The sequence below is a fragment of the Lampetra fluviatilis genome, chromosome 64 (assembly GCF_964198595.1).
Source record: "Lampetra fluviatilis chromosome 64, kcLamFluv1.1, whole genome shotgun sequence".
Classification (NCBI taxonomy): domain Eukaryota; kingdom Metazoa; phylum Chordata; class Hyperoartia; order Petromyzontiformes; family Petromyzontidae; genus Lampetra; species Lampetra fluviatilis.
Window position 1 is genome coordinate 7,191,994 of NC_136338.1, and position 27,969 is coordinate 7,219,962.

At 48.0% G+C, this 27,969-nt stretch overlaps 2 protein-coding genes across 2 annotated transcripts in view; one reads left to right on the forward strand and one right to left on the reverse strand.

Annotated features, from left to right (window-relative positions):
- Positions 1 to 27,969, forward strand: part of LOC144951917 (uncharacterized) — a 71,610-nt gene that overhangs the window by 31,086 nt on the left and 12,555 nt on the right. The gene's annotated exons all lie outside the window — the stretch shown is intronic.
- Positions 103 to 27,799, reverse strand: HIBADH (3-hydroxyisobutyrate dehydrogenase). The gene is made up of 8 exons (XM_078882312.1): positions 27,298 to 27,799; positions 21,315 to 21,475; positions 14,356 to 14,465; positions 13,386 to 13,507; positions 11,643 to 11,776; positions 2,243 to 2,319; positions 1,754 to 1,910; positions 103 to 1,581 (listed from the first exon to the last, which is right to left on the reverse strand). Exons 1-8 carry the CDS (start codon positions 27,356 to 27,358, stop codon positions 1,423 to 1,425), a joined length of 981 nt encoding a protein of 326 aa, XP_078738438.1. The 5' UTR covers positions 27,359 to 27,799; the 3' UTR covers positions 103 to 1,422.

A 27,969-nucleotide genomic window follows, 5' to 3' on the forward strand; every position in this document is an offset into this window, starting at 1 on the left:
TATGTGTGAGTGAGTGTATCAGTGTGTGTGAGTGAGTGTATCAGTGCGTGTGAGTGAGTGTACGAGTGTATCAGTGTGTGTGAGCGAGTGTATCAGTGTGTGAGTGTACCGGTGTGTGCAAATATACCGGGGTGAGTGTGTGTACGAGAGTTTGTGTGTGTGTGTGAGTATCAGTGTGTGCGAGTGAGTGTATCGGCGTGTGAGTATACCGTGTGAGTGAGTGTATCAGTGCGTGTGTGAGTGTATCAGTGCGTGAGTGAGTGTATCAGTGCGTGCGAGTGAATGTACGAGTGTATCAGTATGTGTGAGTGAGTGTATCAGTGTGTGTGAGTGAGTGTATCAGTGCGTGTGAGTGAGTGTACGAGTGTATCAGTGTGTGAGCGAGTGTATCAGTGTGTGAGTGTACCGGTGTGTGCAAATATACCGGGGTGAGTGTGTGTACGAGAGTTTGTGTGTGTGTGTGAGTATCAGTGTGTGCGAGTGAGTGTATCGGCGTGTGAGTATACCGTGTGAGTGAGTGTATCAGTGCGTGTGTGAGTGTATCAGTGCGTGAGTGAGTGTATCAGTGCGTGCGAGTGAATGTACGAGTGTATCAGTGTGTGAGTGAACCGGTGTGGGTGAGTGAGTGTACGAGTGTATCAAGTGTGTGTGAGTGAGTGAACCGGTGTGTGTGAGTGAGTATCAGTGTGTGTGTGAACCAGTGTGTGTGAGTGTACGAGTGTATCAGTGTGTGTAAGTGAGTGTATCAGTGCGTGTGAGTGAGTATACGAGTGTATCAGTGTGTGTGAGGAGTGTATCAGTGTGTGTGAGTGAGTATCAGTGTGTGTGTGTAAGTGTCCCGGTGTGTGCGAGCGAGTGTACCCAAGTGTGAGTGTACCGGTGTGCGTGAGTGTCCTGGTGTGAGTGTACCAGAGTGTGAGTGAGTATACCGATGTGAGCGAGTGTACCCAAGTGTTTGAGAGTACCGAAGTGTGTTTGTGAGTGTACTGGTGTGTGAGTATACCGGAGTATGTGCGAGTGGGTGTGAGTGTATTCCTGTGTACACGTGTGTGTTCATGTATGAGTGTATTTGTAGGAGTTGATACATGCCAGTGTATATGTCTATGTATGTGGGAGTGTGTGTATACGTGTGAGTATACGTGCGAGTGTCCATACGTGCGAGTGTCCATACGTGCGAGTGTACATACGCATGTGCGTGCAAATGTGTAGTGTGTAGGTCTTGTCACGTGCTTGCTACGTGCCACGCGACACCCCGGGGACACCGTTGCATTGACAAGGTCACCGACTCATCGTCCATTGCGACGCCATTCCATCGAGCGTTGCTGTTCACAGCACGACGGGGGACAATCTGAGCCTCCCCATCCCCTGCCCATCCCGGATGGACGTTGCCCCGCCGGTTGGGGGTGGGGGGGAGAGGGCGGCTCACTTGGCCTCCTCTTCCCGCAGAAACTGGAAGACCGAGGAGAAGTCTTTGGCGGCGTATCCGCGCGCACACATCACGCGGTAGAGCTGGTGCGCCAGCGAGCCCAGCGGCACTGGCGTCTTTGTGTTAGTTGCCGCGTTCTGCGCCAGACTGAGGTCCTGCACAGACGCATGCACGCACGCAGACACGCATGTAGAGACGGGCACGTGCGCGTACGCAATCGCAGTTAGAAACGCAGAGGCAAGCACACACAATCACAGAGACACACGCAGAAGACACGCAGGGACACACAAACACGTCCTCCCCGCGTCCCACCCCTCCCCTGCTCACCTTGGCCATTAGGCTGGTGCCGAAGCCGCCCTGGTAATTGTTGGCAGCAGGGACGCCCTCCATGACGCCGGGCACCGGGTTGTATGCCTCGCTCGACCAGCAGCGCCCCGAGCTCATGTTGAGGATCCGCGCCAGAAGCTTGGGGTCCAGGCCCAGCCTGAGACACAAACAACAGCAGCGGACTTGAGAACACAAGCGCAGTACCACCATGGCCTGTCATCACTGTTCATAATCGTCATAACGCATCGCTATGATCATCATTATCAGGCATCGCTATGATCATCACCATCAGGCATCGCTATCATGATCATCATCATCAGGCATCGCTATCATGATCATCACACGTCGCTATCATCACCACCACGCGTCACTATCAACACCATCACGCGTCGCTATCACCATCCTCATCACGCGTCACTATCATTACCATCACACGTTGCTATTGCTATCACCATCACACGTCGCTATCACGATCACACATCTTCGCACCTTATTCCGAGATTCATAGCTTCAGACGTCCCGATCATGCTGATCGCCAGCAGCATGTTGTTACAGATCTTGGCTGCCTGCATATCAGGAACAAGCACCACAGCAACAACTGAAAATTAAGTTTATTTTACCAGGTTTAAGTCCCGGCTCATGCTGATCATCATCACGTGGAAATTTAGAGCAGCAGCCAAATACTCTAAACGTGTGACATTGATTCTAAACGTGGAGGAAAAAAGCGGAGGACCCAGAGATAAATCCACACGACCACGGGCATAGAGAGATGCAAACTCCAAATCCAGTCTTCTCCTTTGAAGCCGCATCTTGTTTTCATAATGCGAATTGTATACAAGGTGATGAATGTATAAGGGAACACATTGTTTTATAACGCGGATGCGAATTGTCTAAAACGCGATTGAGTGAAGGGAACTACGTCGCGCCAGTAGGAATAAGCGTTTTATAGGTTAGCATCATCGCACAAGGCATTGGGATGATGCTGTATGCTTCTAGATGCTACCCACATGCCTCAGCCTTTGTTCGGCCTGCGTACGCATCTTGCGTGTGATCAGGGACTGTGCATTACCCCCTATCTCATCTATAAAAGTAATTATTTGTCTGTCTGTCTGTTAATCTGTATGCGCACACGCACTTGCGAGGGATTTGGCTCTCAAATGGTGGGGTTGATGTAGAAAAATATTTGCCAGATAGCACGCTGTAAGCCCCACAGTGGGCAAGCGCCATGCCGTTTTCCCGTCACCCACCTTCAAAGTAGTTAAAATTGCGTTTTTAGGTGATTTTTCTTTATTTATTGATTTAGTTTTGCCACCCGCCGCAGGACAAAGCACGCAATTGTGCATGCGCGAAACGCTGACAGAAGTTGCCCCTCGCAACATATACACGATCGATAAAAATGTTCATTCACGTTAACAATGCTTAAAAAATACAAACAACGCTGAGGTTCATTCTTCACAGTCTTATGTCCTTCCCCCCACCCCAATGCGTGCAGTTACTGATATAAATTCCATAGATATTAATATTATAGCGCTTACATAGTATTATTGCAGCGCAGGTGGGGAGAACGGCCCAGCCCCTAGCCTGGCAATGTGTCACCTCCTCCGGCTGGGCAATCTAGGCGAGGCCGCGGGCTCTGCACGGGACTAGGCCTCACCACGGCAATGTAAAGTACAATTTGATTGCATCTTTCGCAAAGAACTCACGTTCGTCGTTTACTAATATTTCATTATTAGGTTGCTAAATATTTCGTTTGTTAGCTGTTTTTTTTATGACGCTGCGACAGTGTACTGCCAGTCTGTGCTGTGACCTGCTGCCTGCTGATTAATTAACGTCAGTGCACTGGCGCTCTATTATCTACACTGCTAATTTAGCTTTTGCCCATTATGAGTGTATGCCAGTCTATAATCTGTTGCCTGCTTCTTTACCTCACTCAGTGTACTGCCAGCCTTTCATGTCGACTGTATCCTGCTTTTTCAGCTGTTGCCCATATTGCCAGCTTTTTATGTCTACTGCTTATGTCATCGAGTCGGCGTACTGGCAGTCTATAATCTAGACTGGAGCCTGCTTCTCAACTGACCTGTGCGTACTGCTGCTCTTTAATGTACACTTATTTCAGCTTATTTCAATGCATTTCTATTGTTTCGATTGCTCACGTCACGCTATTTACGGATACGTAGTACTGCGATGCTCATTAATGTTATACTGCTAAATACGTTGCACTTTCTTCGCTACAGCCCATTGCATTTCGCATATCGTTTTGTTACATTCGTGGGAACATCACCCATTTAAATTTTGCCGTACTGCACCTTTACTTACTCTTAGGTTTTTTCGGTAAAGTCACGTAGGTAAAAAATTTAAATTAATAAAAGTAAAATAAAACAAATTAAAAAATTCACGACGTTTCGGAAGCAACACAAGCCTCCGTCTTCAGGTGGAACCGTCACAGCCACGACAGCTGTATCAAGTAAATGAGAGATCACAAGAAATACTACCCCGTATATATAATGGTTGAGGGGGGAAGGGCCAGGAACGGCACACTTTTTTATTAATATGGTAAGGTGAGGCTTAAGACCAAGAGTAGACTGCATAACAAAGGACTAAGCCTTTGTTATGGAGAGGTGCGGTTTGTAACTAACACATGGCATACATAACAAAAGTGTGAAAAAAGAAAAGCAAGTAAAAACTAAAACTGGTAAAACAACAAACTGGCTGTCTATCAACAGTCAGTCCTTTGTTATGCAGTCTACTCTTGGTCTTAAGCCTCACCTTACCCTATTAATAAAAAAGTGTGCCGTTCCTGGCCCTTCCTCCCTCAACCATTATATATACGGGGTAGTATTTCTTGTGATCTCTCATTTACTTGATACAGCTGTCGTGGCTGTGACGGTTCCACCTGAAGACGGAGGCTTGTGTTGCTTCCGAAACGTCGTGAATTTTTTAATTTGTTTTATTTTACTTATATTAATTTTTTTTACCTACGTGACTTTATTGAAAAAACCTAAGAGTATGAATCCTTGCAGTCACGAAAGCTTCAAATCATACGATGCCCTACAACAACACATTTTCCTGTCGCAAGGCCAAGATGGGTACCACGTCAAGATTCCTCAAATTACAAAGCTGCAGGACAAAGACACTCACAAAACTGTCTCCTCTAAAAAAACTTATATTCCTTCGTGATCATGGACACAGGACGAAACCACATATTATTGTGCGCCAACCTCTTTCACTAGTATGTTGTCAATGAGTATGCCAACATTGAGAGTGAGCGCCTTCTTTACATTCAACTGAATAAAAAACGCCTACGTGTGAACAGTAAGCTAATCTCTGGGACGCCTTCAATGCCGAAGGAGATGCAAACAGTCACAATGTGGGCTAATTAGTTATTTTGCCTTCATCCTTCACAGCTCCACCAAGATACATGCATGAGAAGACTCAGGATGCCATGATATACATCAGCCAATATGCCACGCCCGATCTCTTCATCACCTTCACTTGCAATCCCAAATTAACGGAGATCCAGGTTTACCTTTATCTAAACCAAAAGCCACCAGACAGACATGGCATCTTAGTGAAGGTCTTAAAACTCAAAGTTAATGACCTCATGATGCTTATTACGACCAACGAATGCGGCGCCTTTGCAAAGACAATCAGTAACTTGCACACCATTGGGTGGCAAAAACGTCGTCTTCCTCATGCTCACATTTCGCTATCGATGAGGGAAACAATTCATGCAAGTCACATTGATATATTTATCAGTGCTGAGGTACCTCACCCCCATCAAGACCCTGCCCTTTTTCTATGTGGTCTGCAACTAAATGGTCCATGGCCCATGTGGCCAGTTCAAATGCGTCATGTACGCAAGACCACAGGTGTACCAAGAGGTATCCACGGAACTACTTGAAAGACACTAAGTCGGCCCATGATGGCTATCCTCTATATCATCACAGAAATACTGACCATGGTGGATTTCAAACAACGCTCAGACCTGCCACTAACTCGCTAATTAAGGTTCACAACCGGTGGATCGTTCCCTACTGGCCTCTTCTATGCAAGATCTTCCAGGCCCACTTTAATGTTAAATCCTATTCTAAAAATATGCATATAACATGTTTGCCAATACATCAACAAAGGCTCTGACATGGCTGTCTTTGCCTTACAAAACAGAGGGGCAAAGTGTGCATGAGCTCAAACTCTTTTTTCCAAGGAACATACATCAGCAACAATGAGGCCATTTGCTGAATTCATGGCTTCCCCATCCATGACCGTTCCCCCACAGTCGTCCATTTGGCACTTCACCTCCAAAATGGTCAACGCATCTACGTCACCAAATGAAATGCCCAACAAAAGGCCTTGGCTCCACAAGATACCACCCTTATGGCGTTCTTTGTTTTGTGCCCAAGTGACCCATTTGCTGCCAACCTGCTCTACCATAAAGTTCCCTCCTACTATATATAGACCGCAAAAAAAAAATGGAAGCGACGTGCTGCTGACGGTGAATCTGATGCCTTAGGGCGAGTCTGTCAAACATACAGAGAAGCTTGCAATCTTCGTGCAATTCTTGCACATGATCACCATCTTCATAAAGCTATGACAGAAGCTTATGTTGGTCAGTCCCCTTTCCAACTGACATTGCTCTTCTGCATAAATATTCAAGTTTGCAGCCCATCTAACCCCATGGGACATCCTCCACGGAGCTCAATGAGAAAATACAAACCTCGACGTCAACTTTTCTGATGTCATCTTCAAACAGGCCCTCATCCTCCTTCACGACAAACTGCACTCCATTGCTGAAAAATACCTCACGTCTATGGGACTACCAACACCCTACAGGGACAACCTGCATGCCCTTGCTCAAGTCATCCTATGTTAAATATGCTATTATGCTTTACAGCTTCTTAAATGTATTAGGAACATTAACCAAAGCTGATGGATGCACAAATATAAGCCTACACGAAAATCTTGGAAGACATTGAGACGACTAATCGAGTCTTTTTTTTTCCTTGATGCACCTGCCAGTACTGGGAAGACCTGTGTTTTCAAACTGCTCCTCACTAAGGCTCGCCAGAGAGAGAAAATTGCTCTAGCTGTGGCATCATCGGGGATTGCTGTGTAAGTCGATGTGTTGGTGTGAGTCCATGTGTGTGTGTTTGAGTCCATATGTATGTGCGTTAAGGTCCATTGTGTGCAAGTCGATGTGTGCCCGTGTCTTTTTTGCCCGGGCAACGCCAGATGTGTGTGTGTGTACGTTGATGTGTGTGTGTGTAAGTTCAAGTGTGCGTTACAGTCCATGTGTGTGTCGGTCGCTGTATGTGTGTTAGTCGATGTGTGTGTGTGTTAGTCGATGTGTGTGTGTGTTAGTCGATGTGTGTGCATGGCTCCATGTGAGTGTATAAATCACTGTGTCTATGTGTGTCAGTCGATGCGTGTCAGTCGATGCGTGTCCATATGTGTGTGTTAGTCCGGCAAAATAACCCCCTACCTCCTTGTGGTGACGAACGGGCACACGCTGTCGTGGGCAGTGCCGTGGCGGGAGGGCCAATTCCGATTGGCCTTTCCCCTCATTACATTTGTAACTACCACAGCGGCTAAATGGGGGCTCTGGATTGGTGCGAGGGGCTGGTAACCCCTCCACCTTCAATTAATTAGCACTAAACCACAACTACATAATTTAATAAATAAACTTGTGCCGGAGGCCCCGGAGAGACAAGCGTCTATGACGTCTCCTGGCCAAACCCCATTTGGCGGAGCCAGGAGATTGAATGTTTACCCTCTGGGTTCCTCCAGAAACAACAACAAAAATTTCGATTTAAAGCTTTCGTGACTGCAGGGATTCATCTTCTTGGTTCTTTCGGTAAAGTCAAGTAGAATGGAAATAATAAAATAATAAAACTAAAACATAATAAAATAATTCTCACGACGTTTCGGCCACAACGCAAGCAGCCGTCCTCAGGTGAAGACCAGGTCTGTCGGGGAGACAGCGTCTGAATGAAACAACACCACGCTTGGAACGTATATTTAAGCTGGGTTGGAAGGTGGGAAGGTTTGCCTTGACAAAAGAATTTGCATATCAAGAGGAATATAGCATATTTATGGGAAATGCAGGTATGTGATTAGTACTACTTGTGAAATGCGTAGGAGGTGGGCGGGGGAGTTTCAAAGTCATATTATGCCCATGCATTATGCAGGATTAGCAGCATCAAAGGGAGGGGATAGGGGTAGCATTAATAAAGGGAAGGAATGTAATAGTAAGTAGCTGCAGTAACTAAACAACCACGTAAAAAACCTACAGTATAAACTACATAGTATCATCAGTATACTAAATATACTCTCCACTAAGATGAGCTACTAACAGTAAGTAATACATTACAATTCTATGTCGCAAAAAATATAATATGCTTCCAGCTACACTTTTTTTTCCTTACATCACACGGGTCTACCCCGTACTATATGCTGCCATAGACAAACCCAACATTAAATTATATACTGTATTACTATACACCACCTTAGAGTAATACATAGTGTAATATTACACTATGTATTATTCTATCAACCCTACTGTATATCACACTGCTGTATATTCACTATACAATTACGATACTATATATTGCCTTATACATTGTATTAAGGCGCCCTTCCCCCCTTCCAACCCAGCTTGATAATACGCTCCAAGCGTGGTGAGGTTTCATTTTGCTTCCTCTTAGTATCTTTCACTCAACGGTCAATGGTATAGTGCAGGGGTCGGCAACCTACGGCTCCGGAGCCGCATGCGGCTCTTTACGGGCTGCTTCTTGACGATATGTACGTATGTACATAGATGCATTGCGGCTCTTGAAATACTGAATTTTGTACCGAATTGGAAAGAAATGGCTCTTCTTGTTATTTTGGTTGCCGACCCCTGGTATAGTGTATAGCAGATTGTATAATAATAGTATAAAATTGTAATGTTTAATACAATGTTTAAGGCAATATATAGTATCGTAATTGTATAGTGAATATACAGCAGTGTGATATACAGAAGGGTTGATAGAATAATACAGTTGACACAGTAGAGGGCACAAGTGGTGCATCAGCCAGTCGTCTCAGTCAGTCGACCTGTGGCATCGGGGTCTGCCCCATCACCTACTGCCAGCGGGCGTTCGACACTTCACGTGGACTCAAGGTGCACATAGCTTGGCACAAGCGTCGTGGCGACGTCACCGCCACTTAGTGGCGAATGGCGGTTGTTGTTAGTCCATGTGTGTGTAAGTCCATATGTGCGTGTGTAACTCTGTGTGTATCTAAAGTCCATGTCTGTGTGTGTGAGTCCATGTGTATGTGTGTGTAGGACAACATGTGTGTGAGTCTCTGTATGTGTGTGTGTGAGTCTATGTGTGTGTAAGTCCATGTGTGTGTCTTAGTCGATATATGTGTGTCTAAGTCCATGTGTGCTTAGGTCGATGTGTGTGTGAGAGTCTACCAGAGGTGGGACAAAGTCATTGTTATGCAAGTCCAAGTCGAGTCGCAAGTCATCAAATTCATGACTCGAGTCTGACTCGAGTCCAAGTCACATGACTCGAGTCCACATCTCATAGGTGGGACAAAGTCATTGTTATGCAAGTCCAAGTCGAGTCGCAAGTCATCAAATTCATGACTCGAGTCTGACTCGAGTCCAAGTCACATGACTCGAGTCCACACCTCTGGAGTCTACGTATGTGTGTGTGCGCGAGTCGCTGTATGTGTACGTCGATTTGTGTGTGTAACTCCATGTGTGTGTATCTAAAGTGGATGTCTGTGTGTGTGTGTGAGTCCATGTGTGTGTGTGTAGGTCGATGTGTGTGTCTGTCTTTTTCATCCGGGTAACGCCAGGTACTTACCGCTAGTATTATATATTCATTATAACGCAATTTTTCCATAACGCAGTGCTCTTCAGGAATGCAACTACTCCTGCCACGTTATAAAAGAACAGACTATATACACGCGCCAGGGAAGGGATGGAACCCACGATCTCCTGAATACCAGATGAGAGATAACATCTAAATACCATTGAGCCCTATTGGAATCTTGCACAGCAACAATCGCCTCCCACCTGGCAATCCAATGCTGCCCGTTTGCAGGCCAGTTGCTGGGTCTCCTTTTACCACAAGGATAGCTGCTCGAGGGGTCCCCTTTCAAATGTATTTAGATGGGTGCCATGGTGGCTAGATGTTCACTACCTCGCCTGGCATACAGGACGTCGTTGTTCGATCCCAACCCTGATGGCTGCTATATATTTAGAGTTTGTGTGTCTCTCCCTCCCTGTGGTCTCATGGATTTTTCTCCGAGTCCTCTGGTTTTTCCCTCCACATTTAGAATCAACATCACGCGTTTAGAGTATTTGGCTGCTATAAATGTCCATGTGATGATGATAACACTATGTAACCCAATTTTTGTTCCTGGGTAGTAAGTGTTATTTTGTAATTGCTTATGCCTAAAAGTATAGAAAATGGCTATTATTCCCCAAAAACTTTGCTTTTGTGACCAGGACAGTGATATTTTGAAATGTACCTATTTTCAATGAGAAGATGGGCAAATTTGAGTATTTTCGTTCACATAAAGTAATTTATCAAGATGAGAATCAAGGATATGGACTTTGAGGGACATCCTACAGCCCATTGTGCCTTAGTTCTTCACCAGCCTCAACCAGCTCCACAGTTTTCGACCTTGTGATTGCACAGGAAGCCACGAACCACTGCAACAAAGCGGTTCCAAACCGCTTTCTCCTTACTAGTGAGCATCTTGGGCAATTCATTGCACTCCAGGATCTTCTTTATCTGTGGTCCGACAAAGACACCGGTATTGACCCTTGCCTCAGACAGTTTATGGTAGAAGTACTTGAAGGCTGCAGACTCCTTATCTACAGCTCTGACAAATTGTTTCATAAGGCCCAATTTGATGTGCAGTGGTGGCATCAACACCTTCTGGGGGTCCTCCAGTGGCTCCTACTTGACGTTGTTCCTCCCCAGAGAACTCGGTCCGCTGTGGCCAGTCCCGCCTGTGGTAGTGCGCCTTGGTGTCTAAATCTTTTGTAGTATTTTTTTTATTACTTTAGTATAAATACATCTTAATTTTGATTCATATGTTGTTTTTGTCTGACTTTATGTGAACGAAAATACACAATTTTGCCCATTTTCTCATTGAAAATAGGTAAATTTCAAAATATCACTGTTCTGGTCACAAAAGCAAAGTTTGTTGGGAATAATAGCCATTTTCTGTACTTTTGAGGCATAAGCAATTAGGAAATAACACTTACTACCCAGGAACAAAAACATTGTTACACAGTGTAATAAGCCACTTCTTTGAACTATCATTTGTAGCCAGGTCGCTTCTGAGAAAGAGCCACATAAATAAAAGTAGCTGAGTATCTAATAGTTTAGAGATGTAAATTGCTCTAGGATGTGAAGAAGGCCACTCTTTCAAACACAACTGCTGATGATTTGTGTGTTCTCCCGCTGGCCTGCAGAGTGTGACAGCGCGAGTCCGTGTGTGAGTGTGCGTGTGGGGAGAGGTAGTGAAGTGGTTTGCACAATTTGCTACAAACCTGGTGAACCGACATTTGATTTCTGGCTCACGATCAAAAACAGTGATGGCGAATATCTGAACCGGTCATGGGCCTCCCCTAGGTCAAATAAGTACCTGGGTGGTGCTGGCCACCCACCCCCTTCATGTGCCATGCCGGCCTTCACGGGTGTTCGCTAACGGCACTTGCCCCAGCAGTCTGTTACAAGCTACGCGGGGGATCTTTGTCTGGCCTTCATAGGAGCTGCTACTCGCTAACAGCACTTGCCACAACAGTCTGTGAAGGCTAAACGGAGGAGTGTGGTGCTCTGCATCTCCGTGGGAGTGAGGGAGCAAGCGAGGTGTGTGCTGTTACCTGCCCCGTGCCCACTCCCCCACAGTGCACCACGTTGGCCCCCATGCAGCTCAGCAGCTCCTTGGCGGCGTTGAACTCGGCCTCGGGACCGCCCACCATGAAGGTGAGGTTCCCAGCCCTTGCCGCCCCCACTCCTGAGCTCTCGCAAAGACAAAGATCGCCCACCACCCCCCGCGTGTGTAGCCTCAGCAGACTTATCAGGTGTCCACCACGTCACGTGATGCATACATAGCAAACACGTCATGACACGTGTACACGTGAAAAACAATACACATACACAATCGCATATACGCACACATACACGAATACATACGTACATACATACACGTACTCAGTCATTCACATGTACACTCGCATCCTCTTTGGTTCTTTCGGTAAAGTCACGTAGGTAGAAAAAATCTAATTAAATCACGAAGTTTCGATCGCAACACAAGCAATCATCATCAGGTGAGACCGATACAGCAGGAAAACGGCTGCAAACAGGCGAGAGAGCTGCCGTGACAAGGGGTTATATAGGTCTGAGCTGGGAGCAACCCAAGGGTAAGTGGGCGGGGCTGGAGGTGGAAGAGAGAGGGGCTGTGGAGCTGCGTGAGACACGGGGGGAGAGATCTGCCGCGACAAGAGAGATCGGTGGTAGGGGGGAGAGAGGGGGGGTTGGGCAGAAATAAGAAAGGGGGAGGCAAGGGGGGGGCGAGAGAGGTGGGTGGGGCAGAGATAATCGGTGGTAGGGGGAGAGAGGCTGTGTTAGTGATGTTAATGTGAGAAATTAGCATGTTAATGTAAGATCGCAGAGCCACCGCCAAGTCGAGGTCGGCGCGCGGAGGTGGCTATGTTGGTGTGAAAATATTTTAAACTGTTAATGTAAAATGAAGAGCTACTCCCACTTCCGCCTCGCGAGGGAGCACCCCTGTGGCCCCTACTCTGGGCCAGCGTCTCCGTGGGAGGGCCCCGGGCTGGGCGCCCCCGCGATGCTGCCAGCACCCCCGGTGAGACTGCTCGCACCGTCTGCGCCATCCATGGCAGTAACAGAGGAGGGGTGGCGGTGGAGCTGGTGGTCGTGCAGTTGCACGTGGCTACCTGTAATCTGGCGCTGGTTAATAACGTCCTTCCAATGGTTGCTCAGCTTATACCCACCTTCTCGGTTGAAGTTGTCTCTGTGTTTATATATCTGGATGGCTTCATGGACAAATATTTGGTAGCCCTAAGGTTTTCAGAGTACCTTGGTCTCGGAATAAACAATATCGTGCGAGCCCACCGTGTTATAACAATGATCAGCCACGGCAGAGGTATTGCTTCTGCCATGTTTCAAATCTGCCATGTGTTCGCGAACACGGTCCGAGATATGTCGATTCGTTTCCCCAATGTAACTGCTGCCGCAGACACAACTTAGTTTGTAGACACCAGGGTATTGCATGTCAGGAATGGCATCCTTCACCGATGGGATCAGATAAAGGATTTTGTGTACTGCATTGAATCGGACCTGGATCTTGTGTTTGTTTAAGATTTGGGAAATATTTTTAACCACTACACCACTCCTCCCCACTGAGCTCACGACCGCGCATACTCGTGCACACGCACGCACGCTCACAAACTCACTGCAGAACAGGGAGAGAACACACACACGCCACACAGAAGGGCACGCAAGTCGTGAATCGAACCCAGGCGCTTCTCGCTGCCTGCCGCCCACACGAATGAGGGGACGCACGGTGGGGGCGAGAGAGGAGGCGGACCGCCGAGTCTCACCCCCAGAGACCGGCGCGTCCATGAAGACGGCGCCGGCGCGCTCTGCGGCGAGCGCCGTCTCCTTAGAGACGAGCGTGTCGATGGTGCTCGAGTCGACAAGCAGCGAACCCCTCCGCACGCTCCTGCAAGCGTGGGGGTGGAGGGGGGGGCGCCACACAGGGGAAGCCACCGACAGTCAGCCCATCCACAATCATCGTCGTCGTCACAGATCATAAACGCCACATGTCATCGTCACAAACTGCTTGTTGTTGTGTTTAGTTTGTTGTCCTTCCCTCACACGTCCGATAAAGCAGGGTTGGCTACGTACGGTGCGAAAGAAGTTCAACATACGTGCAAACATAGATTCACAGACCCACTCACACAGAGACCCATAGACGAGCACAGAGACGCATAGTTTGTTGTCCTTCCCCCGCACCTCCAATTAGCAAGGATCGCTACGTACTGTGCGAAACAAGTTCAAAGTACGTATATATCAATACCACAAATCATCACATTGTCATCATCATCACATCTCCATCATCACATGTCACATCATCACATATCATCACCACACATCATTACATTTCTATACCACACATTATCATCACAAATCATACATGATAGTAATACATCATCATCGTCATCTGCCTCTTCCTCAATCCACTTCCAAATCTCACAATCTGTTCCTTGGCTGTCACTCCACGATGAATCTTGACCACCGGCCACCATACACTGTGTGTGTACTGTGTGAGAGTACAGTGTGTATACTATGTGAGTGTACACTCTGTATACTATGTGAGTGTACACTGTGTATACTATGCGAGTGGACACCGTATTGTGAGTGTACACTGTGTATACTATGTGAGTGTACACTGTGTGTGTACTGTGTGAGAGTACACAGTGTGCACTATGTGAGTGTACACTGTGTATACTATGCGAGTGGACACCGTATGTGCTATGCGAGTGTACATTGTGTATGCTGTGTGCGTACTTGAGGATTCCGCTGGGCCCCATGTAGGCCTCGGTCACATTGGGGCTGGACGGGAGCATTGTGATGATGCGATCGGCGCGTTCCGCCACCTCCGCAGGAGACTCCACGATCTACACGCAGAAAACAACCAGCTGTGTGTGATGATCGACATCAGTTGGGTAAAACGCAAACCGTCAGGAGTTGTGTTTGATAGCATGTCCTCCTATTTAAAACTATATGTTACAAAGAGGATACAAAAGCACGATAATATTGTTAAGTATAGGAAACATAAACAGATCACTTAAAACATATAAAAAAATGAAACTAAACTATTTTTTGTATCTTACCAGGTAAGGCCCACTGAGCTATCAGCTTATTTTTCAGAAGTTACCTGGCTATCGCAAATGATAGATCAACGATGTGGCTTATCCTGTGGACATGTAAAGTAGCCAAATAACTCTAAACAGATGACGTTGATTCTAAACGTGGAGGAGAAAAATCAGAGGACCTGGAGAAAAATCCACGTGACTAGGGGGAGAGAGACACACGCACAGTACAAATATACAGCAGGCTTCAGGGTTGGGATTGAACCCACGATCGCCTGTATACCAGGTGAGGTAGTTAACATCTCGCCACCGTGGCATTCATTAACACATTTGAAAGGTCGTTAAGATCTGCAGATTCCGCCCTTCTGTGCATACCTCGATCCTAGCTGCGTTCCTGGGGTGAGCGGCCACTTGCTGTGGCCACGCCACCGTTGTAGAATTCCCTACCATTGGAAATTTCTTCATACGATAGTGTGGATACTTTTAAACCTCATCTTGAAACACATTCTCAAGTCAGTTTATTCTATTTAGCTTCTCCTTCTCTCTTGGCCTTTCGTTCATCCTTATTCTTTACAAGGCGCTTTACAAATAAACGTAAATTATTATTAGCTGTCCCTGTGTGGTATAAGGTGACTCAGCAACTGGCATGTATGTGTTCCCAAGTGAGTACCTGGCAGGTGATTTTTCAGCATTGGCATGTGATTTTGGCCAATACAAGTTACGTTGTGTGTGTGTTTAGCTATGGGAGGAAACTGGAGATCCCGGAGGAAACACATGTTCATTCTCTCTCACTCTACAGAACCATGGGAAGAACATACAAACTCCACTCACTCACTTTCACTGTGCACAACAGGGGGAGAACATAAAAACTCTACTCACTCTCAATCCCACACACACTCGCACATATACAACAACCGCAATTCGCCACTAAGTGGCGGTGATGTCACGACGACGCTTGTGCAGGTCAAAGTGCACTTTGAGGCCACGTGAAGTGTCGAACTCCCGCTGGCAGGTCAGGGGACAGACCCAGCAGGTGCCACGGGTCGACTGACTGAGATGACTGGCTGATACACCACCTGTCCCCCCTACTGTGCCAACTTGCTGTGCTTTAGCCACCCGGCGCTCCACTCATTGTTGTGAGCGTCGCTCCTCCACCCTCCCTTGTTGTTGGAGGGCGACTGCCTCCGAATGTCCAGTAGTATCCTTCACGAGCCTCCTCCACAGAGGCCGATCTTGACACCGCTGGTACCAGTCATCGGCAAGTCCACTCAGCTCCACGTCCTCCTGTACCACATCACTCCATCTCTTCTCTAGCCCGTGACGCGCTCGTTTAGCCACCTCGATCCGGCCGAACAAAAGCTGTTTAAGGCATGCAATGTGACTGGGCATGCGGGCTACATGGCTCAGCCAACACAGCCTTGCCTGCCGGAGGAGCTCACCAATGGAACTTTGTCCACATCTTTCAAGGATTTGTGAGCTCCTCACACAATCCAGGATGGATCGTAGGCAGGCCAGCCTAAATGTTTCTAACCGGCGAAGATGTTTCATTAGGGGGTCCACGTTTCGCAAGCGTAGAGAAGGGAGGGAATGACCGTGGCCGAAAAGACTTGAAGCTTCGTGCAGAGCGACAGACCAGGTAGCTTCCACACAGCGTTACGCAACCGATGAAAAGATAATGCCGCTCGACTGATACTGAGTGAGACCTCTGCTGTCAAACCGGAGCCGGTCATGAGCACACTGCCCAGGTATGGGAAACTCTCCACTCTCTTCACAACCGCCCCATCACCGATTGGAAGGTGTGGGGATGGAGTGTCCGATGATACAAAATACCCTGGCAGGTGCTTAGTTTTGGTGGGGCTGATGGTAAAGCCACACCTCTTAGTGGCAAGCTCCAGGCTTAGCAGAAGCGCCTCAAACTCCTCCTCTGAGTGTGCAGCGATTACCAGATCATCGGCACACACAACATCGTTGAGCAATAGGGAGCCATCCCTTGACCGCATCCGGGCATCGATCAGCCTCCCATCATATCTGTACCAGATGGAAATTCCTCCAGTACAGCTATTGAATGACTCACAAACTACGTTGTCAAAATAGATCTTAAATAATGTGGGAGCCAGAGGACATCCCTGTCGCACCCCAAGGTGTACAGCGAATGGCTCTGACCCCTGGCCACGTAGTTTTACCCGGGCCTGCTCACCATCATGAAGTTCCTTAATGATCATGAGCAGAGGTTCAGGGACTCTGAAAGGACAAAGAACCCAGAGCCCAGGCCTACTGATGGTATAATAGGCCTTGACCAGGTCAATAAAGCAGAGATGTAGGTCTTGTTGGAATTCCCTACACCTCTGCTGTAGCAGATGGACAGAAAATATGGCATCTGTGCATGACCGTCCTTTCCTGAAACCGCATTGGGGCTTCGCAAGCCTCTCCTCAGCGTGCCTAGCAAGGCGATGTTGAAAAATCCGTGATAGGACCTTTACCGGCACACTGATGAGTGAGTTGCCCCTGCAGTTGTTAAAGTCTGTGCGGTCCCCCTTCTTCAAGAGGTGGACCACCAGGGAATCCGTCCAGTGGTCCAGACTGTTGTTATGATGTCATGTAGGGCAGTCTGTGTACAAACGCCACCCTCCCCTCAGCATTTCGTTTGGGAGATCATCTCTGCCCGGTGCCTTTTCTGGTCTCAGACTCTGGATTGCCTTTAGTACTTCAACAGATGGCACCTCAGCCAGCCACTCACAAGCGTCATCCCCACTTTGTACCACGATGTTTCCCATGTCAAGGGTTTCTCCCCTCCCCCAGGACCTCACAGAAATGCTCAGCAAATCTGCAAACCTGTTCCTTGGGTCAGAGATTGGATCACCGTTTTTTCCCTAATGATGGTAGTAGGTATGGCGCTGCAGGTTACTTTTTTATGGAGTTAAATAGGGATTTGAGATCGTGGACCATTGAGGCAGACTCCATTTCCACATGTTGTATTCTAGCCTTCTTCCATCATTGATATATAATGAATGAAAACACACCAAAGCGCAGCAAACTGCAAAACACCAGGTGTTGTAGTAATGAACGGGAGGAGGGCTAGGATCAGAATTGCAACCTTGCTTCAAGGATAGATAAGGCCTGATGAACGGGCATGTCACCCGTGCAAGGGCAGAGACAGTGGGAGAGTCAGCCAGACAGTTAAGGCAAAAAGCCCAACCATCTATGACCTCAGCACATGGGCAAATAATAGGGCAGTGTCGACTCGAAGCAGAGGCGCCTTTGTCTGGATCACGGCCACAGAAGGCCGGGGGGGTCATCACTGATTGTGTGTCAGGGATTTCGAGCTAATTGGAACACGTGCACACAGAGAGGAGAAACACGCCTTGTTCTCTGCAGCTGAAAGAGCCAAGATAAACTCAGCTCAAGGTTGTGTACACAGGAGAGGGGGCTGATTAACAACCACTGCACGTCTGAACGTGAGGGGGCCTTGTCCTGGAATTAATCACCCTCCCAGGACAGAAGGTTGGATGACCACAGTGAGACGAGAATAAGGGTGTTGCGTCACTCTCAAGGTTGCAGGCTCAGCTGAACAGCGAGGCTGCGGGGGCCGCCGGGAGTTCATGTTTGCCTAGTTAAGTCAAAAAGCTCAATTATTCTGTATTGCTATTAAAGTCACGTTAAAGTCGGAATTTCACAACAGGGTAGGCTAAAGTTATTGATACAACTCGACCCGAAGCATAACGGGATAAATCACCACCAGGTCGAAATAAAATACATAATAAAAGAGCGATGTTAAATCCAGGGTCGGAGAGAAAGGGAGATCCCGGCCGTCTTTGTATCCCCGCAGCGCGGGATGGGAGTGTGTATGTGCTCGGGGAGGCACCGCCACTTGAGTCAAGCACCACGATGGGAAATGACAGACCTTAGGCTACATACAGAATCATAACTGGAAATGGTAAGGGACAAATGTTAAAACTTTTAATCATTTCTTCATGCGTCAGCGAGGGTCGGGGGGAGTGTGCCCCTCCCTCCAGGTGGTGCAACACGGACAAAGATGCCTATGAGACGATTTGTAACGTCTGTGTTTTGGTTCATGAAGAAGGCCAAACAAGAGATAATATCGCACCCAGACAGAGACGACCTCGAGGCAATTTGTAACACTTGACTGTTTGCTCGTGGATTTTATGGAGGGAATATGACCACGGAATATACCGTGGGTGATGCACACAAGGACACACGGACGTACGGACACACACATGAACACACCTACACACGGACAGATCCTGACACAGTAAATCAAAAGAAACCCCGCCTTGTGGGCAGGGTCCAAAGGGATTTTTCGGCATAAAAGAAAGGACTCTGAGCATTGGAAACCAGTTCGACCAGGAGAGTCAACTCATCACGAGTGCGACCAACAGGGTCGGCTCAGGAGCGAGCTCGACCGGGAGGGTCGGCTCGACTCATCTTGAGTTCGACCGAGCGGGTCGACTCAAGGGCGAGTTGCGACTAACGGGTCGGCTCGACTCTTCAGCTTCTGGGACTCAGCCGAGTTCAAACGGCTCTCGGGGCTCGACTCAAGCGGCTCCCCATCTCCTCTGCAGGCGGGCAAGACCCGCTTGACAGCTCAACCTCTGCCGAGTCGGTTTCCCTGCTGCCGCGAGAATCGCGGTTTGGCGACGACGCTGCGAGCGAGCTGTGGGCGCCACCTACCGACCGGGTTCCGAATTACGACAGCGTATCAACGGACATCCGAACCAAGTTCACCGCGACAGGGGAGCGATTGATACGTATGACGCGCACCGCCCCCTCACCACACGACCACCAGGCGTTTGTTTGACATAAAGAACCGACTCCGAACATTGACTATTCAAGACCACTCTTACCACTCAAACACACTCGAACCCATAAGCCATCCGTGGCTGTGAAGAAACACTCGAGACCGAGTGATGGCCATCCGTCGTTTATAAGAATATTCGTAATTTTTATCTTTAATATTTAGTGGACTGTACTCTTAATCGCATAAATTCCCAACAGATCCATCAATACGAATTGATTCTTGGCACCTCCTTCCGCCGAGCCACGCTCACGTGGGGAGTGGTGGCCCACCAGATCCTTATCAGAGGATCTGGTCCCCAATTAGTAAATTTGATATAAGATAACGATCTTCGGAAAAGGAGCATCGTCGCCGGCCCTTACTCCGAGCCATTCTGTTGTCAGATAACCTGCCGATGTATCTGTTGAGATTGGTGCCTTTAAGAATAATAACTGTCTTGATTGTGTTTTTATCGCCGTATAATCTTTCAAATATAATCATTCATTAACATTAAGGTTTTCTTAGCATAGTATTTGCATGTTTTAACGACTCTCTCTCTCACTAACAACCATCGCGTTATGCGGGATCCATGTGCCGTTGTCAAAGTGAAATCAGACAATCGTTGATGATACTGTATTGATGCCGTATTGACGTTCCGAGATTGAGAGTTCGCATACTATATCATAGTTGAGGTTGAATTAGTAATAAATTGATTAATACAGAAGTGGTTGTGTGATTCTTTCCTGAAGTCTATGCATAAGATCTGCTTCTGCGTTGAGATCTGAACTTGGTGACTTTAATAAACACACTAACACATACTCAATAAATGTTAAAGCGATAACGGGGTGAACCGGGGACCTAAAGATAAGCGAGAATGAGACGAACCTAGACAACGATGCCGAGTTAATCTAAGTTAATCTTGCATACTTACACCACACCTGCATAACTGCATACGATTAATTGCCTTATTCCGATCGATAACCCACCCTCGTCACCGAGGCGGGGTCTGGTTATCATAACGACTTGCATCATCATAATTACACCCACCTCTCGAATTGGCATAATTAAATGTGCATAATTACATAAAATTAACATATTTCCGGATAATTACACATTTGGCCAAATTTCATTTGATTACTATTATTTTCACTGAATATTCATAACCCACATATACAACATAATAATTTCACCCACGCACGCATACAACATATCAAAATTTTCATAACCCACATATACAACACACAGCAACCCGCGACCACCACCCATCCTTGCAGCCTCATGGCTCTCCGAACCTCCGAGCGAAGGCTGCGATAAGCCTCCTCATTCTCTGACGTGGGAAGCTGTAGACGATTAGAGTGGGCATGTCGCTTTTTCTCAACTATCCTGAACACCTCCTCTGTCAGCCAGGGTTCTATGGGGAGGTATGGACCGCATACCCAAAGCAGCCATTGCAGCTGCATGAGTCAGTCCTAAACCTCGCCGATTTACCCTCGACATTTGGAGGAGTGGGGGACGATGCCAACCCCAGCCTCAAGCGATGAAATTCTCGCTTGCAACTTTCATCAGCTAGCTGAGACCAGGCCACCTTAGGTTGGAATGGGGTCCTGGGTGTACACCCACCACCGGAGTGGAAGAATGGCAGGCGCATCTTGGTCAAAGGGCAGATCAGCTCCACAGTAGGTCACACATATACATACATACACTCACTCACCGAGCATCAGGGGGAGAGAAAACACGAACTCCATGCAGAAAGTAGCGCCGTAGTCGGGAATCAAACACAGGAACTTTTAGCTGTGATGGTTTGTGAGCGTAAACTGTTTGCACTCCGCGTTAAAAGAGGGGCAACGGTGTTGCTCTTGCACCTGCGCGCCACTGTCCTGCAGGTCCTTGCAGGCATCCGGGAAGACGTCGCAGGCGATGACTGGGTAGCCGTGCTTGATGAGGTTCTTGGCCATGGGGTTGCCCATGTTGCCCAGACCGACAAATCCCACGGGCGTCTTGGAGGCCATGCCCCTACGCGACACTGGCGAGAATCCAGGCACACAAAGACACGCACACACAGATACACACAAACGCAGATCAAAATCAAAGATCCCCCCGTATAGTCTTTAACAGACCGTTGGAGGCAAGTGCTATTCACGAGTAGCACCGATGAAGGTCGGCGTGGCACACGAGGGGGTAGCTGGCAAGCACCATACCCGACCACCTTCATCTCCGCAGTGCCGATGTTATCTGCCACGATTATCGGTCCGTGAGCGGGAATCGAACTCGGGTCGCTGGGTTCATGGCGTCAGTGCGCTGCTAACTGCTGGGCGTGGGGGACGAGGTAATCAGGGGAAGCAACAACCCCAGACATAACCCTAAAGGTGCAGCCCTGAAAGTGCCTGCCGGCAGAAAGGGCCACCCCCACTACCAGGTATGCAGGGTGCCACGGTGGCGAGATGTTAATTACCTCGCCTGGTATACAGGAGGTTGTGGGTCCGATCCCGATCCTGATGCCAATTCCATATTTGAAGTTTGCATGTCTTTCTTTCTCTCTCTCTCTCCTCGTAGTGGTCATGTGAATTTTTCTCCGGGATCCTCCGGTTTTTTCCCCAAGTTTAGAATCAACGTCACGGGTTTAGAATATTTGGCTGCCGCTATGAATTTCCACACGATGACGATGATCCTCTTCATTGAGCTATCATTACGTGTGATAGCCAGGTCGCTTATGAAAAAGAGCTACTACATAGCTCAGTGGGCCTTACCTGGTAGGAGTGTTTTTTTAGGTGGGTGCACCCACACTTTGTCCCACCGCACGAGATGGGCTACTGAGCTCCCGTGGCGCACTGCTGCTGGCCAGGCAGAGGCGCGAGGTGGGTTGGGTGGAGGGGGGGATATTCGAGAAACTTGCTCCCTAGTTTCAACCGAACTGAACTAGCGAATTACGGATTGCGAAACAAGTGGGCTAACCATTACACCGCACAGCAGCAGCATCCCTGTGTGTGTATATGCCTGGGGAGCAGCAGCGTAGCGATTAACGCGCTGCGCTACGAACCCGGCTTCCCCGAGTTCGATTCCCACTCACAGCCAACACTCAAGTAACGATTATCTGAACCGGTTTTGGGCCTACCCTCGGTCGACTCAGCCTTAAATGTGTACCTGGTGCAGTGTGCAAACGTTGCCACAATTGGTGCTGGCCACCCACGCCCCTCGTGTTACCGTCAGAGGTGCTAATCGCATACAGCACTTGCCCAAAATGTCTATTAAAGCTACATGGGGAATCTTTGTCCTGTATATACAGTAGACTTGATTATCCACAGGCTGCTTTTGTGGATTAACCGCGCACCAACGATTTTTACATAAATTAATAACTCATGGATTTTCCCTTTAGCCCAAATTAATAATCTAAAAACAGTTATAAATTGTTATTCTTGTAAGTGTTTATTGCAAGTCACTTAAATCCAACGAATATGTTAATCTGAAATCCACGTGATCGTCTCGACAGTACAGTAGTTGCATATCGTTAAAACAGTGGGCGGAGTTTGATTGATGTCCGATTGGCTGTGGCTCTGCTCCTGTGCGCTTAGTGGGCAAAGTCTTCTGCTGGGCGAGAGCAGGAAAGTGTTATCACTGAGCACAAGCACCATTCATCGGTTAATTATTTCCTACACAAATGTTTGTTTTGTTCATTAACAAACTAATTTTTCTTAACTTAAACATAATTTACACCTATATCAATGGTTTTAGGCATCGAGATCCAGGGAAATTTATATTTTTGGATAATCCACGATTTAGAATTGTCTGCGGACATCTTCCCTATCATTATGGTGGATAAGCGAGTCGACTGTATGTGTCTGTACCTTGGGAATTTCTTATCTGGTACAGATACACCGGAAGGCTAATCGATGCATGGGTGCAGTGAAGGTTATGGCTTCCCATTGGCCAACTGTGTTATAAATGCTGACAAACTGGTAATTGCTGCTCACTGAGAAGTTAATTTTACTGAACGTGGAGCAAGTCACTAAGAGGTGTGGCATTACAATTAGCCCTACCAAAACAAAGCAGCTGCCTGTATATTTTATGTCATCAAATACTCCACCCCCTCAACTCCCACTTAGTGATGTGGCAGATGTGGAGCAGAGAAGTTTCGATACCAGGGCAGTGTGCTTAAGACCAGCTCTGGTTTGGCACTGGAGGTTTACACTGAATCATTCGAGCAGGCAATATCTTTGCATCAGCTGCTTAACCCTGTGTGTAAGCTACTTTGCCCATCACTCCCATACAAAGCGCCGGATATTCTCGGCCACAGTTATGCTCTCCCTTCTCTACACTTCGGTAAAATAAAATTCCATTAAAGGAACATCTGCGCCAATAAAATGCAGCAAGCTGGCAACAGTGGGAAGCAAAGCTGGTACACCCAACAGTAATCTCAGTCGGTCAACCCATGGTTCCTGGGTCAGTCCCGTGACCTGCCAGCAAGCCTTCCAACATTTCACATGGCCTCAAAGTGCCCCTAGCCTGACACAGGCGCCGTGGTGACACCGCCACCATCACCAGTTAATAGTTAATAGCGGCTGCTGTTGTTGTTAATTGCAGAGCCTCCAAGGATGAAGTAGCCCATCCCCTGCGATTGCGAGCTAACCATTAGACCGCAGCAGCTCGCAAGCTGACTTGACTTCATTACAGTGAAACGGGGACCATGCCACACTGGCAATGCATGAACTTGCCGGGCCGCAGCTCACACAAAACGCCACGGCAAGGACGTGACCTTGCGACGATCGCTGCGGTCACCCCGCGGTTCGTGTCCTCCTCACGCTTTCTATTCCGACGTGGAGAGATGCAAGGGGTGAAACTTCCACGGCTAACCCCATTTGACTGCGTTTGTTTGAATTCATCAGGGTGTCCACCGTGTAACGTGACGCACACATAAGCAAACACATCATGACACGTGCGCACACACATATACATACAAACACACACTCGCATATACACACACATACACTCACCACTACACTACCGCTCCCCACACAGATACACAAAGATAAACACACACACACACCAGGCTACATCGACACAACAACCGCAATTCGCCACTAGGTTGCGGTGACGTCACCACGGTGCCTGTGGCAGGCTCGGTGCACTTTAAGGCCACGTTAAGTGTCGAACGCCCGCTGGCAAGAGGTCACGAGACAGACCCAGGTGCCATGGTTTGACTGAGATGACTGGCAGATGTACCACCCGTGCTCCCCTACATTCGCATATACTCAAAATTACATACACGCACTCATTCTTAAACATGTACACTCACACCTATACTCAATCACAAAAGACAAAGATCTCCTATATAGCCTGAAAAGACTGTTAGGGCAAGTGCTGTTTGCAAGCACCTATGAAGGCCGGCACTGCACATGAGGGGGTCGGTGGCCAGCACCATGTCCAGTCTTCGTGGATGTTTACACATCACACCAGGTACTCAATTGAGGCTGAGTTATCCTAAAGGAGGGACCATAACCGGTTCAGATAATCACCACCAGTGTTGGCCATGAGCGGGAATCGAAGTTGGGTCGGCAGGTACATAGCGCCGCATGTTAACCGCTACACTACCGCTCCCCACTCACTTCGCTGCTCACCACCAAACGACTACACTGATGTACTTACTGGTACTCAATGAGGTACATACGCACAACAGTTCATACACCCACAGATTAAAAACACGTAGTGATACACACATAAAAATACGAACATGTTAAACATATAACTTAAACTAAGATATTTCACGCGCTTTGGACGTGAACGTCCATCCGTCCCCTCTAGCCAGTCGGCCAAACTTTATTGACAACCTCCAACCAGACAGTCAGAATGCGCACCGGGCCTAGCGTAGCCACCCAGAAAAACGTATTGATAAACTAAACAATTTTTAGTTTTACCAGGTAAGGCCCAAAGAGCTGAGATGTAGCTCTTTTTAAGAAGCGACCTGGCCATCACAAATGATAGCTCAGCCAAGTGGCTTATCATCACTTGGAAATTTATAGCAGCAGCCGAATGCTCTAAACGCGTGATGTTAATTTTAAATGAGGGGAAAACCCGGAGGTAGCGGCCACCAGGAGAGAGAGACACTCAAACTCCAAATACACAACAGGCATCATCAGGGTCGCAGAACGAACCCACGGCTTCCTGTATATCAGGCGAGGGAGTTAACATCTCCCATCCACCGTGGCGCCCGGGTTTCATACAGTGCATACACACAATTAAGTGGTTGCACACTCGCAGGGCAAAGAGGGAGTGTGCGAGCCATCTGGAAGGAGTGCATTTGGCCAGAGTTGTAATGAGAGATCTAAAGGAGTGGGGGTGACTGGCACGACCATGCTTGAGAGTGGGCCCTGGGTGAGGCTCTCATTGGGGCCCCGTGAACTTCACTCGCACACGTGCGGCGAGTAACGCAAAGACGGTGGTCACCGCGCTTTCAAATGCGCTGCTTCTGCAGCCGTCTGGAACGCTCTTCCCTGTCGATATTAGGAAGCCCATTGGGAGCTGTGCTGTACTTTTAAATCATCGTCTAGATTGATAAACTAATTTCTTTAGAGCTGCTTGTTGTGTTTAGTTTGCAGTCCTTCACCCAGCCACACCGATTAGCGCGGTTGCTATGTACGGTGCGATAGTTCAACTAACAAACTACGATACACAGCACGATACATTACACTGCTACACTATATATTACACCACTATACATTGACAAACTCATTTATTTAGAAATTCTTTTTGCGTTTCGTTTGTTGTCCTTCCCCCAGCCGCACCTCCGGCTAGCATGGTTAGTTACCTACGGTGGTGCGATAGAAGTTCAACATCCGTACACAGAAACATTGTAGACCACTACATCGGTGTAGCAGTGTGGTGGCCGAGTAATGTGGTGGTGGTGGAGAGTTAATGGTGGTAACCAGTAGCGGTTACTCGTGGTGAGTAGCGTAGCAGAGACTGCCTTGGCGAAGAAAGCTTTGTTTTGTTGTTCCCAAACCGGCAGAAATCTATTTACTGTGCATTATTTATAATTAGTTAGTGATTAGATTGTCTTTCCTATACTTTACGCTCCAATCGTGTGTATGTACAGTGTGTTGTTGTAACGTTCTTACCCCGTGCCCTTACTGGACATCTGTGAAAATGAGCTTTATAGGTCTTTTTATTTCAGCTTTATAGCTCCTGCAATATAAATCGATGACCTGTGATTGGCGAGTATATTTAGTGTAGTCGTGTGGTGGTGAAAGAGGTTTGCTTTTGTGGTAGGTGTGTTGTGGCTGTTGTGGTTGTTGTGGTTCTATGGTAGATGTAGTGATGGTGGTTGCTGTATTGGTTGTGGCAGTGGTTGTTGTATTGGTTGCTGTTGTAGTGGTGGTTGTTACAGTAGTTAGTGTTGTTGTTGTAGTAGTTAGTTGTAGTGGTTAGTAGTTGTTGTAGTGGTAGTTCGTGGTTGTAGCTTTGGTTGTTGTAGTGGTTGTAGTGGTAGTTAGTGGTTGTAGTGGTAGTTAGTGGTTGTAGTGGTAGTTAGTGGTTGTAGTGGTAGTTGTGGTTGTTGTAGTGGTTGTAGTGGTTGTAGTGGTAGTTAGTGGTTGTAGTGGTTGCTGTAGTGGTAATTAGTGGTTGTAGTGGTTGCTGTAGTGGTAATTAGTGGTTGTAGTTGTGGTTGTTGTTGTAGTTAGTGGTTGTTGTAGTGGTTGTTGTAGTGGTAGTTAGTGGTTGTTGTAGTGGTTGTTAGTGATTGTAGTGGTAGTTAGTGGTTGTAGTTGCTGTAGTGGTTATTGTAGTTGTTGTAGTGGTTGTTATAGTTGTTGTAGTGGTTGTTATAGTTGTTGTAGTGGTTGTTGTTGTTACCGAGGCTGGAGCCGCAGGCCCGAACCGCTCCCGCACCCCGCACGAGGAGCGCCGCCGCCATTGCTCGCTCCGCGGTGGCCGCAGGCGAGGGCCTCGCGGTCCCTCTCCTCCTCCTCGCGTGCGACAGCAGCAGCTATAGCAGCAGCAGCGGCGGTGCAGGATCTCGATAGCTGCTGCTGCTGGCCTGGACGAGAGCGCTCGGGCAGAGACACAGGGAGAGTTTGTGTCGCCCCCTCTAGCTGCTGCTGCTGCGGGCCCGGACGAGAGAGCGCTAGGGCAGAGACACAGGGAGAGTTTGTGTCGCCTTTCCTGCTGCTGCTGGCCTTGACGAGAGAGCGCTCGGGCAGAGACAGAGAAACACAGCGAGGGTGGTTGTTGTAGTGAATGTTGAACAGGGAGAGTTTGTGTCGCCTTTCCTGCTGCTGCTACAGTGGTTTTCCTGGGGTCCGCGGCGAACACGTTTCGGATCGTGACCTCCACCGGGCGGTAACCGCCATCATCCCCAACCACGGCATCAAATCACCGCGGTCCCCTGTAAGGCGCGGAGGTGTGGAGGGGGCCGATCCACGATGCTCGCCGCTGATTGGAGGCTGCAAGGAGCCAAAATTCGGTGGTTGCTAAACAATAAAAATAGGCCGGTAGCTAATGTCGATTTTAAGTTTTCGTGACTGC

Coding starts and splice junctions, on each gene's coding strand:
- HIBADH (XM_078882312.1), bottom strand. CDS start 27,358: ATGGCGGCGGCGCTCCTCGTGCGGGGTGCGGGAGCGGTTCGGGCCTGC. Junction 2,320..11,642: donor GGGGAGTGGGCACGGGGCAG/GTAACAGCACAC, acceptor CCTGATATGCAG/GCAGCCAAGATCTGTAACAA. Junction 1,911..2,242: donor GCTATGAATCTCGGAATAAG/GTGCGAAGATGT, acceptor TTTGTGTCTCAG/GCTGGGCCTGGACCCCAAGC.